We start from the raw sequence: 12,745 nt of genomic DNA on the forward strand, positions 1-12,745 counted from the left end.
CCAGGGAGTGACCTGATGTGAATTATGTTTTTAAAAGGTCACTCCATTAATTTTCATTTAGCAAACATTGACTGTCTGCTTAGTAGATTCATTCAAGAGGCATGAAATGTTCTGGAGGTAGGGGAAGCAGAGGAGAGCAAGACAGAAGCTTTTAAAGTCATAAAACAAACATTGGCCATTGTGCTTTGCGTCCATTAGTATCACTGGTGGACCTGATTGAACATCTCAAAGTCTGAAAGTCCTGGACAGAGGAGGTGACCCAGAGCCTGATGCTCCCAGGACTCTCTACTGGGAACCCTGCCAAGAGTGACAGGTGGGTTTCCACGGTGGATCCACACAGTTTGCTTGTGAAGGCTGTTTGCTGTCTCTTATTCAGCTTGGACCTCAATCTTCTGGGGTCCTGTACATGCAGTTTCAGAGTTTTCCCCAATGTCCAGAAAGCAAAGCTCATGGGAATGGAATTGGGGGTGGAGAAGCCAGGAAAAGGCAGTGAAAGTGGGGAGGGGATCCATTGCTTTGCAGGACAAACATCCATTTTTATTGCAAAAATATCTTTTCCCTTGGAAGTTAGTCCTTTCCCACTTTACTTTTTTTTTTTTTAACCAAGATTTAATGTACATTTATTCTGTTTATTTAAAGTTGAATTTTATTTATTTATTTTTAAATTTTGACTGTGCTGGGTCTTCGTTGTTGCATTCAAGTTTCTCTAGTTGCTTCACTTGGGCTTAGATTCTCCGAGACAAGTGGGATCTTAGTTCCTTGACCAAGGATGGGACCCGCTTCCCCTGTATTGGAAGGCAGATTCTTAACTCCTGGACCACCAGGGAAGTCCCTTGTAAATTTATTCTCAATGTGTGGAACATATCGTATAAAGGTTTCATACTAAATAAAAGATATTCTTTAAGCCAAAAAGGAATGAATTCACATCAAGTTTTAGGTACCTTGTTTGCAGTACAAATATGCAGATTTTATCACTGAAAGAAATCTCACTTGTATTTCTTCATCAGAAACTTCAACTGTTCTAGGTTAGAACTTTTTCACACCTCGATCAGAAACAAAACAAAACAAAAATACAGGAAATAAAAAAATGTAAGTTGATTCATTGTTGAGACAGCAAGGCACTACTCTCTCCCCCCGGCTCCAGGGTTGGAGGGAGAGGCCTGTGATGGAGGCCTGGACATTGCATCTTGCGGGTGACAGATTTGACTTCTGTTCAGCTTGTGACTCCAGTTGGCCAACAGGGATCAATTGAAGGACTTCATCTGAAAGTGTCAGGACACTGATTGTCTTTAACTCAGAATTTCTTTCATGGGAAATTACCAAGGCTAGAGTTTCCGGAGGCCACCGTATGCAAGAGCTTTGCCTGAGGCTGAAGTCAAATAAGCAAAGACAGGGCAAAGAGTAGGAGAGGGGAAGAGATAAAAGCCTGGGTCCAACCGTTCCTGAAGCCAGCTTCACCTCTGCTGTCCAATCCTACGCTGCGTGTGCTAAGTCACATACAATTCTTTGAGGCCTCATGGACTGTATGTAGCCTTCCAGGCTTCTCTGCCCAAGGAACTTTCCAGGCAGGAACACTGGAATGGGGTGACATTTCCTTCTCCAGGAGATCTTCCTGACCCAGGGATCAAGCCTGCGTCTCCTGCACTGGCAGGCGGATTCATTACCAGTAGTGCCGCCTGGGAAGCCCGTTGTCCAGTCCTCAGTTCAGTTCAGTTCAGTCACTCAGTAGTGTCTGACTCTTTGCGACCCCATAGACTGCGGCACGCCAGGCCCCCGTGTCCATCACCACCTTCCGAAGTTTACTCAAACCCATGTCCATCGAGGCGGTGAGGCCATCCAACCATCTCATCTTCTGTCGTCCCCTTCTCCTCCTGCCCTCAATCTTTCCCAGCATCAGGGTCTTTTCCAATGAGTCAACTTTTTGCATGAGGTGGCCAAAGTACTGGAGTTTCAGCTTCAGCATCAGTCCTTCCAATCAACACCTAGGACTGATCTTTAGGATGGACTGGTTGGATCTCCTTGCAGTCCAAGGGACTCAAGAGTCTTCTCCAACACCGCAGTTCAAAAGCATCAATTTTTTGGCACTCAGCTTTCTTCACAGTCCAACTCTCACATCCATACATGACGACTGGAAAAACAACAGCCTTGACTAGACGGACCTTTGTTGGTAAAGTAATGTCTCTGCTTTTTAATATGCTATCTAGGTTGGTCATAACTTTCCTTCCAAGGAGTAAGTGTCTTTTAATTTTATGGCTGCAATCATCATCTGCAGTGATTTTGGAACCCAAAAAAATGAAGTCTGACACTGCTTCCACTGTTTCCCCATCTATTCCTAGGGAGCAATAAATTCTGTCCACCGCCCCTATCATTCTTCCGGAAGTTTGGTTAAAAAATAATGTTTAAAATCACTTGCTGCATAGATTTTCTCCAAAGCAAACATCAAAACAGGACTTCTTCCCTTCTAAGGGGACTACTTCCTCCCTGGAGTGGGTAGAATTGTCTTCCTGAAAAGATATGTTGAAATCCTAACCCTCAGAACCTGGGACTGCAGACTTATCTGGAAAGACCATCTTTGGAAAGAGCTAAAGGATTCCAAAGATTGCTAGTGACCAGCAAAACCCAGGGAAGAAACATGAGACAGATTCTCTCTTTCATAGCCAAGAACCAATTCGATTAACACCTTGATTCTGGGCTCTAGAATGGGGAGTAAATACATTCCTGTTGTCTTAAACCCCTAGTTGGTGATACTTTATGATGGTCACTCCAGGAAAAAAAAAGTACACCTCTCAGAGGACATGTAGCCTTAGTCCTTTCAATTCTCTTATCTATAGGAGGCTATATACATAGCTCAACACTTTTCCCCACATGTCTTGTGATAGACACATCAACTGGGGCCAGATGTAGGCAAAGTGTACCATAGAGAACTTAAGAGGAAGGCCTTTGGGGGCCAGGCAGGGGTTAAACTTGCATCTGGACCTCTGGCCACAGCATGCTCTTCACTCTGAAACCCCTGTCCATCACCCCTCTGGTCATCAATGACAGCTGGGTTTGAGGAGCTGGTCCACCCTGTCAGAACATCCTTGCTTCATGGAACCACATTTCTGCCAGAATCTCCATGGCTGCAGCCACAGCAAAGAGGGGGAGTGGTCCCCAGTGAGGAGCTAATGACTGCTAATGACTGTGTCTTGGGAAGCAACACATGGGGTAATTAATTCACAGTTCTCCCACAGGGAAACAGATAACCGGTTCCCTTGCTCTCCCAGGGTGTCCTTGCACAGCCTCATTTGTAAAGTGGGTGTGAAATTGAGGACGAAGTGAGGCTTGTCAAAATGAGACAGTTTCCTGGAAGCCCAGTGCCCTGGTTGGCCCATGGAGCAGTCAATTGCTCTCAGTCTGCTCACGAGTTTAGCTGCCTTAGACCTCTGAACAGAGGCCAGGGTTATGACTTTATCTGTGCCCCTCACATTAATGGATTGAAGTCCTAACTGCCCAGTAACTAGACGTGACCTTGTTTGGAAATAGGGTCTTTGTGGATGTAGTTAGTTAAGACGAGTCTTCCTGGAGCAGGGTGGGCTCAACTCTAACTTGCCTGGTATTCATTTATAAAGGGGAAATTTGGGGACCGCCCTGCCAGTCTAGTGGTTAAAACTCTGCACTTCCAGTGCAGCAGGAGCAAGTTTGATTCCTGGCTAGGGAACTAAAGGGGTTTCCCGGTGGCTCAGATGGTAAAGAATCTGCTTGCGATGCAGGAGACATAGGTTTGATCTCTGGGTTGGGAAGATCACCAGGAGGAGGGCCTGCAACCCACTCCAGTATTCTTGCCTGGAGAATCCCATGGACAGAGAAACCTGGCGGACTACAGCCCATAGTGTGGCGAAGAGTACGACAGGACTGAGCCAGTAACACTTTCACTTTCAGGGAACTAAGATCCCACATGCCTCCTGGCTAATACAAAAAAAAACCTGATGACCAAAGAACCCGAAGAGCAGCTCTGAATGCAGACCTTCAGTCCTCTTCCCTATAAGAGGGAAATAACATACAAATAAAAAATAAAATGAGGAAATTTGGACACGCACACACGCACATCATGTGGAAAATGCCATGTGAGCATGTAGGGAGAGACGGGGTGAAGTCTCTGCAGGACAAGAGCCACCACCAGGAGGCAGAGAGGGGCTGAATCAGAGCCCCGCAGAGCCTCAGAAGGAACCGACCCTGTGGACACCTGATCCCGGACTTCCGGCCTCAAGACTGTGAGCACATGTCTCTTGTTCAGGTCGCCCAGTGTGTGGAACTCTGTTAAGAAAATGGGTTGCTCAACTCTGGGCACTAAACGCTGCAGGAAGCCATGGCGTCCACCAGGGGGCGCTGATGATCCTGGTTTTTGCGGGCTTGGCGTCTAAGTCTGCTGGGTCGGAACTCACCACGTGGCGAGATGGGGGCGCCCACGAGGGGTGCCAATGAGCAAGCAGGTCAGGCCAGAAGAAACTGCGCGGCATCCCTTATTTTATTCGCACCCCAAAGACACCTTGTTGAAAAGTCAGTTCGTTAAGATGTTCACATCATTTCTTTCTCCGACTCTGGGCACACAGATCACATTATGAACTGTGTGAGCTGTGTTTTTTAAACCAGCGGTTCCCAGCCTTTTTGACACTAGGGGCCTGTTTCAAGGAAGACAGTTTTTCCATGGAAGGGATGGGGATGGTTTTGGGATGAGTCAAGCACATTAACATTTACTGTGCACTTTTCTATTATTATTATGTCAGCTCCATTTTAGATCATCGGGCATTAGACCTCTGAGACTGGGGATCCCTTTAGACAACAATCTCTATTTTCCTAGGAGACACCAAGCGTACTCTCTTTAACATAACAATATACTTCTTCTAATTTTGTCTAGAGAACACACAGCTCCCTCCATTTATTTTTGTTTTCAGCACTTCTGGGTAGAGACACAGCTGGGGAGAAATACTTCCTTATTAGAAGAAAAATGGTGAAATAGATGGCAAATGAAATTTGCCCTCTGGGTCAGGGAGACAATCTAGGTGTGGAGGGACCTGCAGGGGTGTGGGGGCGTCCTGCCTGGAGGCGACAGCAGTAAATTCAGGATGTCCAATTAGGGCCAAGGTGGATTCTAAGACCCATCTCGCCAGAGTCTGAATTTTCGAGAGAAGACAGAAATTCAGATTTTTTTTAGGTGCAGTGGCCAAAGTCTTAAGCATTGACCCAGTCTTTTTCTATACCATAACCTATTTTATTATCCTTCATACAATGTATGAAAATTACATTGTTTGCTATTAATCTCCTCCACCTCACACTAGAGGTCTTTGAGAGTAGACATGGGTCTATTTACCACTCATCCTTAGCCTGCAAGGAGATCAAACCAGTCAGTCCTAAAGGAAAACCACCCTGACTATTCATTGGAAGGACTGATGCTGAAGTTGAAGCTCCAAAACTTTGGCCACCTAATGTGAAGAGCTGACTCATTGGAAAAGACCCTGATGCTGGGAAAGATTGAGGGCAGGAGGAGAAAGGGGGTGACAGAGGATGAGATGGTTGGATGGCATCACTGACTCAGTGGACACGAGTTTGAGAAAGCTCTGGGAGATGGTGAAGGATAGGGAAGCCTGGTGTGCTGCAATCCATGGGATCACAAAGAGCTGGACATGACTGAGCAACTGAACAACAACTAGCATATAGTAGGTGCTCAATAAATACCATTTGAATAAGAGAATGATACATCACTTGATATTGCTTGCATGAAGACACAGATTTCATGCAACTTCTTTTTCTGTGGAATCATCTTGGGACTGCAACTGATTATCAGAGAAATCTGAAAATCAACCTTAAAAAAATTATCTATTTGGCTACATTAGGTCTTAGTTGCAGCACATGGGATCTTCACTCTGGCAGGCACACTTCTCTCTAGTTGAGGTGCAAGAGTTCAGTAGTTGTGGCATGCAGGCTTAGTGGTCCTGCGGCATGTGGGATCTTAGTTCCCCGAGTAGTTACCGACCCCATGTCCCCTGCGCTGGAAGGCAGATTCCTAACCACTGGGCTGCCAGGAAATTCCCTGAAAAATCAACCTTAAAAAAAAAAAAAAACCCCAAAACCCAGCACACAGCCACTGTGGGTGCACATACATGATTCAGGAAATTGACCTCTGAATGTACATGAACAATCCAAAGAGAGGACAGAGCCCATTTGTTCCCTCACTCCAGCCCAAAGGGAGGCTAGGATACACGCTTGCCTGCCGTGGTTCTCACTTACCGCCATCAGTCAACAGGCTTTTAGCAGAGAATTGCATGTGTGATTGATTTCCAAATCCTTCCAGGTCCTGAAGGAGAGATCCTTAGTACACAACATACTTTGTCATCATGTGTCAACATCGCCTCAATGCAGAGAGCGGCATTACACGATGTAAGCGTGTAATTGGATTGTCGCTGGGATCTTTCCATCTGCATTTTCATTTACCCAAAGCCGCAGCTTTGGAGGGTCATTTGCTGAGGATGCCAGCCACTGGGGCGGGGGAGGGGGTGGTGTGAGTGCGTAGAAAGACAAAGGACAGCCATAAGCCGCAGAAGGCAAACTTTATATTTACAGTCGGTAAGTTTATAAATATATATTACATTCTTATAATCTACAATACATTCTGCACGCAGATGGATTGGAGAGAGGGCATCGACAGTGGTATGAAAACGAGGGAAAGGCTGAAAGGAACAGGAGTGGGTGACTGAAAGCAAAGGATTATCATTGAAAAGGGGTGACCATTTAGTCACCCAGCCAGACAACGTAAGTCAACTTGGGGACAGGAGCAGGTGGCTGATGGCTCCTGGACTCTCAGTCCTAGGGCAAATGGACAGCACCTTAGTTTGAGAGAGAGTGCTGAGGTTGAGAGGATGAACTGGTGGAATTACACACTTGATCTCAGGAGAATTCAATTATATGCACAGAGAGAGAGAGACAGAGACACAGAGAGAGAGAAGGCAGAGAGATAGGTCCAGAGAGACACACAGACAGACACACAGAGAAAGAGAAATTGACCTTAGAACCCAATGCTCGAATAACCCAGCTCTCTACCCCATAGGCAGGTGCCACGGGTCCCTCCATCCCTCCAAGGTGAAGCAGAAACGGCCTCATATTCCCCCTCACATGTGAGTGGGACCAGATTTCCTGCCCAACCCTTCTCGTCACACACACTGAGTCCCAACTCTCCTTACCCTGTACCCCGCTATGGGCATGCCCAGATTTATCTCAGCAGCCTTGGGCAGCAGACCAGATGGGACTGTCGAAAGACCCATCACAGACCATCCCTCCCTTCTTTCCAGAAAAGTCAGGAGAATGAGCATCCTTGGGTGTCGAATTCCTTGTGAGCACTGCTGACCCCCAAAGACTAGCCTTTTCAAAGCAAGACACGTGTGAAGTTGGCCCCATGGGACTTCAGTGTAGCCTGTCACTGGGTGATTGACACAGAGGCCACAGTGGAAGAGACTCAGCAAACAGTGACACAGCTCCCCACTGCCCACGAGTGATCAATGACTTTTGGAAAGGTGGTGATGCAAGGAAGGGTACAAATGTGAACAGAGTGAATTTGCTTTTAAAAAAGCCTGGTTCTTTGAACCCGATTGAAACTCTATGCCCAGGATCCCTAGTTTACCAATAAAGGGATGCTCCGAATGGCTCAGAGGGTTTGTTTCCTGGGTGTTTGATCTTGACATCTAGTTACAAAGGTATTGGTGACCTGTTTGCCCTTTCAACCATTGTCAACGATTGCCTTGGTTTGTCAATAACCTGGGGTTTACCCTGACCCAGCCTTTGGGAGATAACTGGAAATCATGCTTCCCAAGAGCTGACTCTAGGCAGCGCTAGACTCTGCTTCTGCTCAGGCTCACAGCCAGGTGAGTTTCCATGACGCACTTCCTCCCATCCATCCCGCCCCACCTGAGTCTCCTTTTTCTCCTGTGGTCTGCAGCACTGAAAATTGCAGCCGTGTAGCTTTGGCAATACCCAAATTGCTTCGATTAAAGAAAGAGAGATGGCAAGAGAGAGACAGTTCTTTCCTGCAGGCTGTCGGAAGCTCAGTGACTCAGAACTCGTTTTTCTTCCAAGTTGAAAAAAAATCTCGCCATGCGTGATAAACCTCTTTTCATCGACTGAGACATCAGACCCTGGAAAGTGGACATCGATTCCAACTCGGGGCCTCGCTGGGGGAGCCAGGGTCGTTTTCTGGGGCTCTGTGGATAGTGTCAGCCTGATCGTGTCCTTTTTTTTTTCTTGCCACGCCTGGAGGCATGGGGGACCGTAGTTCCCTCAGCAGGATCAAACCCACGCCCCCTACAGTGGAAGCGTTGAATCCTAACCACTGGACCGCCAGGGAAGTCCCCCCTGTCTTTTCATTCCCCCCACTGAGGGTCCCCGTTGCCCCGAATCCCCAAGTTAAAAGGCCGAAAGGTGAGTGAGAACCAATGTCTGCGAATGCCCAGCTTACACATCTTCACGTAATCCTTCCCTGTAGCCACGTGACTCTTGGCCTCCCCCAGGGTCCAGATCCTGGCCAACCCAGTTCACGGTATCCTCGCCGCTGGCCGGTAGGGAGTTCACGGCGGGGCATCCATCCTCCGGAGAGAGGGTGGCGAAAGTGGTGAATTTGACTCTTTTCCTTTTTGAGGTAGGGGACGTTGGGGGCTCGCTTTTCTGATCTTTCCCGTCCGCGAGGGTGGGACCTGAAGATCTGAACAGCTGTCCGTTGATGCCTTTTTGGGAGTCTATGCAGAGCAGATACTTGCTCTCTTCGAAATCCATGCCCCTGTCGATGGCGGTGATCTGCTCCTCTTGGGAGGAGGAAAAGTGGAGCTGGTTCTCCAGCAGTTCGGTCCGGTGGCTCAGGCCGACCCAGTCGTGGGAGTGAGTCATCCCTTCCTGTTCTTCGAAGGGGACCTGTTTGTGCCTGTACTTTAATGCAAAGGTCACGCAGTTGATGAGGAAGACCAAAATGGCCAGGCAGAAGACCCCCAGCAGGGCATACATTCCGATCTCCAGGTCGCTCAGCCCTTTGGAGGACTGGGGGTCGTTCTCCTCCGTTTCCCCGTGGCTTCTGGGCAGGTCCACCTGGGCTGGGAAGCTGGTGAGGTCGATGGAGATGGTCTGCAAATGGCCGCCATCATCCAGAAGGCTTTCCTGGCCCCTGTTCTTCTGGAAGGTGGACCTCTCCGTCGTGGAGCCCCTGCCTTCCATGAGGCCCACGGAGGAACTGCCGTAGTTCTCGCCCTCCTGACTCCCCCATTCCTGCAAGGGCTTTTTGGGTCTTCTGTCACTGATGTTATTATCCAGGGGACCTCCTGCCCCCCTGTGTCTGCTGTCACCGGTGTTGGGGGTGGCGTCGTTTTGGCCAAACTTCACTTTGATGTTGGCTGTCCCCACCGCCAGCACGCTCTTCCGCTTGGATTTCTGGCACGATTCGCAAATGACCATTTCGACCTTGACCAGGGCCCCCTGTCCTTCAGCTTCAGCGGCGATTATAGGCCACTTGAATTTGGGGTCTTGGTGGATGGAGACCACCTTCTCATCCAGGGATGTGGCCATCAGGGAGAAGTCTTTTGCATCATAAATATCCAAGGGGGTGACGGAGCCATCACTGAACTGGACCCAGCAACTGATGGCTGCTTCCTGTTGAAAAGAATAAGTAAGTTCATCAAAGATGGACACAGAGGGGGCAAGGGGAGGCTGGAACAAACTGGAAGAGTAGCACTGACATATACACACTACTACGTGTAAGAGAGACAGCTAGTGGGAAGGTGCTGGATAGAACAGGGGGCTCAGCTCGGAGCTCTGTGATGACTAGAGGGGTGGGATGGGGGCGGGGGGAGGGCCCAGAGGGAGGGGATATATGTGCACTTATAGCTGATTCATGTCCTTGTACAGCAGAAACTAACACGGCATTAACATTGTAAAGCAATTATACTCCAATTAAAAAATAAGTTTAAAAAAATGGGTCTCAAAGCTCATTGCACACAAAGACAATCTGTAGCAAAGAGAATGCTACCAGAACAAAGGGAAACCTGTTACACAGTATAGAAATAAGAAGTACAAAGGGTATAAAATAGAATGAGTTCTTGTAAAGACAAGAGAACCTAAAGAAAAACCACAAGGGTAAAATGGCAACCACGAGACAGGACCAGGAATAAACACCTCCTAATAAGACGTGCTTTCTTTCCTGAGGTGTTGAAAGATGTTTTTTTTTCCTTCTCTGCAAGATCTACTTCTGCACAATAATAGATTGCATGTCAAAGGAGATTTACTGGCTAGTGGGTCATTCACAAGTGTTACACGTTTAAATGAAACATATTTATTACATTACTTTTAAGTTGCTTTAATAGCCAGTCTCTGAACATTACTCACAACACAGATCAACACTCCTGATCTAGACAAGGGCGCCTCAGAGGTGCTGCCAGCTTTAGGCTTTAGTTGTGTTGGGTCCTGCCATATATGCATCTAAGGATAGGCTTGTATTGGCTTGTGGACACAGTCCTGGCTTGGAGGTGAGGGGTAATGCCATCCAGGCAGAGAGAGGGGTTGGGGTGAAGATTAAGGTTAGGACGCTCTCTATTGGGAGAATCTTTGTCCCCCATCCATCCTCCAACCCACCCATTGGGGGAAATTGGGAGACCAAAGAGTAGCCAGGGCCAAGGTTTGTGTATATCTCAATTTCTTTTCTTTTTACTTTGTTGCTTTAGATCTGATTTCCTCGGGACTAGTCTGACCAGGGGGATCATAAGAGATGAGATAATCTCATCTCAGTCCCAAGAGGCTTATGCCCCTGCCCACCTGGCCATAGCTGACCTAACCCAGAGAATGGCTGCTGCCATTCATCTCAGCAGTTCTGAGCCTGCCGGCATCTCCCCCTCCAGTTTGAAATAAGAAAGACAGTACTGAAGGACTTAGTTGTGGGCAGATGAGTGGGAGCTCGTACAAAACTGGGGAATGAAGCCTCACTTTGGAGCAACTACAATGGATCAAGTACAAGCACGCATGTCTGGGGTCAGCATTTACCTAATGAGATAATGCATGTGAGAGAGACTGTTGAACCCGTTTCACCAAGTTCTTAGAGCTGGGCTTCCCTGGTGGCTCAGACCGTGGGGGATATGTCTGCAAGGAGAGAGACCTGGGTTTGATCCCTGGGTCGGGAGGATCCCCTGGAGAAGGGAATGGCTGCCCACTCCTGGAGTAAGCCAAGTGTCCTTGCCTGGAGAATTCCATGGACAGAGGAGCCTGGCAGGTTATACAGTCCATGGAGTTGCAAAGAATAAGACACAACTGAGCAACTAACACTTTGACAAAAGCCTTGCTAACCTTGTAATAAATCCAGTGTTATTTCAACTTGCTTGAGTGGATTTCTCTTTCTTGAAAGCAAGGCACCCCCAACTACAACCGAGTGAGTTTTCCTGGTGGTATCTGGTCTTTGGAAGTGAGAAGGAAGCTTCTCACATGAGACTGGTGGCTTCTGCTCCTTCTTGGCTCAGTCGATAACTTTGGCTCAGTTGTTAGACATTGGCTTGGACTGGCTGCTAGGTGGGAAACACCACCAAGAGACTGTGCAAAAGCCACTGGGCATAACCCTGATTTACAGGGTCTATTTTTTTTTTTTAAGCTGTGCCAGGTCTTAGTTGGGGCATGTAAATTTCTTAGTTGCAGCATGTGGGATCTAGTTCCCTCACCAGAGGTCAAACCCTGGCCCCCTGCATTGGGAGCACAAAATCTCAGCCACTGGATCACTAGGGAAGTCCTCTACTAGGGTCTTCCGATTGGCCATAAAGTCACGGCAGGTAATTCAAATGCATACTGGATTTCTTGAAACTGAAATGTCAGAGCCAAGTTGCAGGCAGAGGCCAAGCTCCATCCAAACCAAGCACAGAGCAAACCTCAGGGTCACATGGTTTGCTCTGCATGTGGGGAATGGATCAGCTCTGTGGCCTTATTCTAACTGTGTCTTATCACTTTCTTAACTTCTCATTGGCCATCACCTGATTGAATCACCCCAGGAAGACAGGAAGAAGCTTAGGGTTATTTCTCCTTTGCTACCTGGAACTTGCATCCTGGCTGGCATCATGCCCTGAGAAGAGGGAGGTTTGCCTTTGGCAAGAATTCATATCCATTTCTGAGATCACCCACTTTCAAGTGCTTTGTAGTCCAAAGCCTTGCACACAGAAACCACAGTGAACGGGCAAGGGATTAGCTAACACCCGATGGAGGAGCATTCAGTGATGGATACGGGCTGGAGAAACTGCAAGACTCTGTGCTTCCAGGGGAAGGTCTGGCTTAGTCACAGCCTCAGCTGGTGCACAAGGGGGCCCATCGTAATGCACCTGCTGAGCATAGAGCTGCCGGGAAAAGGGCTCTTGATTGACAAGGGAAATTGCTTGAAAACCCCCTACAAGGACTGGAGGCCTCCCAGCATCCCCTCTGGAGGACAGTCTATCTCATGGGGCACAGAGGATCAGCAGCCTGAGACCACTGTCCTTGGGTGTTTGGTAAACAAGGCCCCCCAGAGTCACAACCCAGGTTCTCTCTAAGAAATAATGTTTCTCCACCTCTGATGAGGGAGGAGATCAGATAACATTTCCAAGTGCCCTGTTTGTTTGGCAACCGTGGTATGGACACGCAAACATGCACTGCATGATACACACAGCCTGTACACAACACTCGGGACACACACACACAGTACAAACACACACACACATTCTATTAGCGCATG

The 12,745-nt window shown here is 48.0% G+C and overlaps 1 protein-coding gene across 1 annotated transcript in view; it reads right to left on the reverse strand.

The window, feature by feature from the left end:
- Positions 1 to 8,478: 8,478 nt before the first annotated feature.
- TMEM132D (transmembrane protein 132D) overlaps positions 8,479 to 12,745 on the reverse strand; it is an 840,815-nt gene continuing 836,548 nt past the window's right edge. Inside the window, exon 9 of the mRNA XM_061140703.1 lies at positions 8,479 to 9,660. Within this exon, the coding sequence (XP_060996686.1) occupies positions 8,479 to 9,660 (1,182 nt within the window). The remainder of the gene's footprint in view (positions 9,661 to 12,745) is intronic.

The sequence above is a fragment of the Dama dama genome, chromosome 5 (genome assembly GCF_033118175.1).
Source record: "Dama dama isolate Ldn47 chromosome 5, ASM3311817v1, whole genome shotgun sequence".
In the NCBI taxonomy this organism is placed as follows: Eukaryota; Metazoa; Chordata; class Mammalia; order Artiodactyla; family Cervidae; genus Dama; species Dama dama.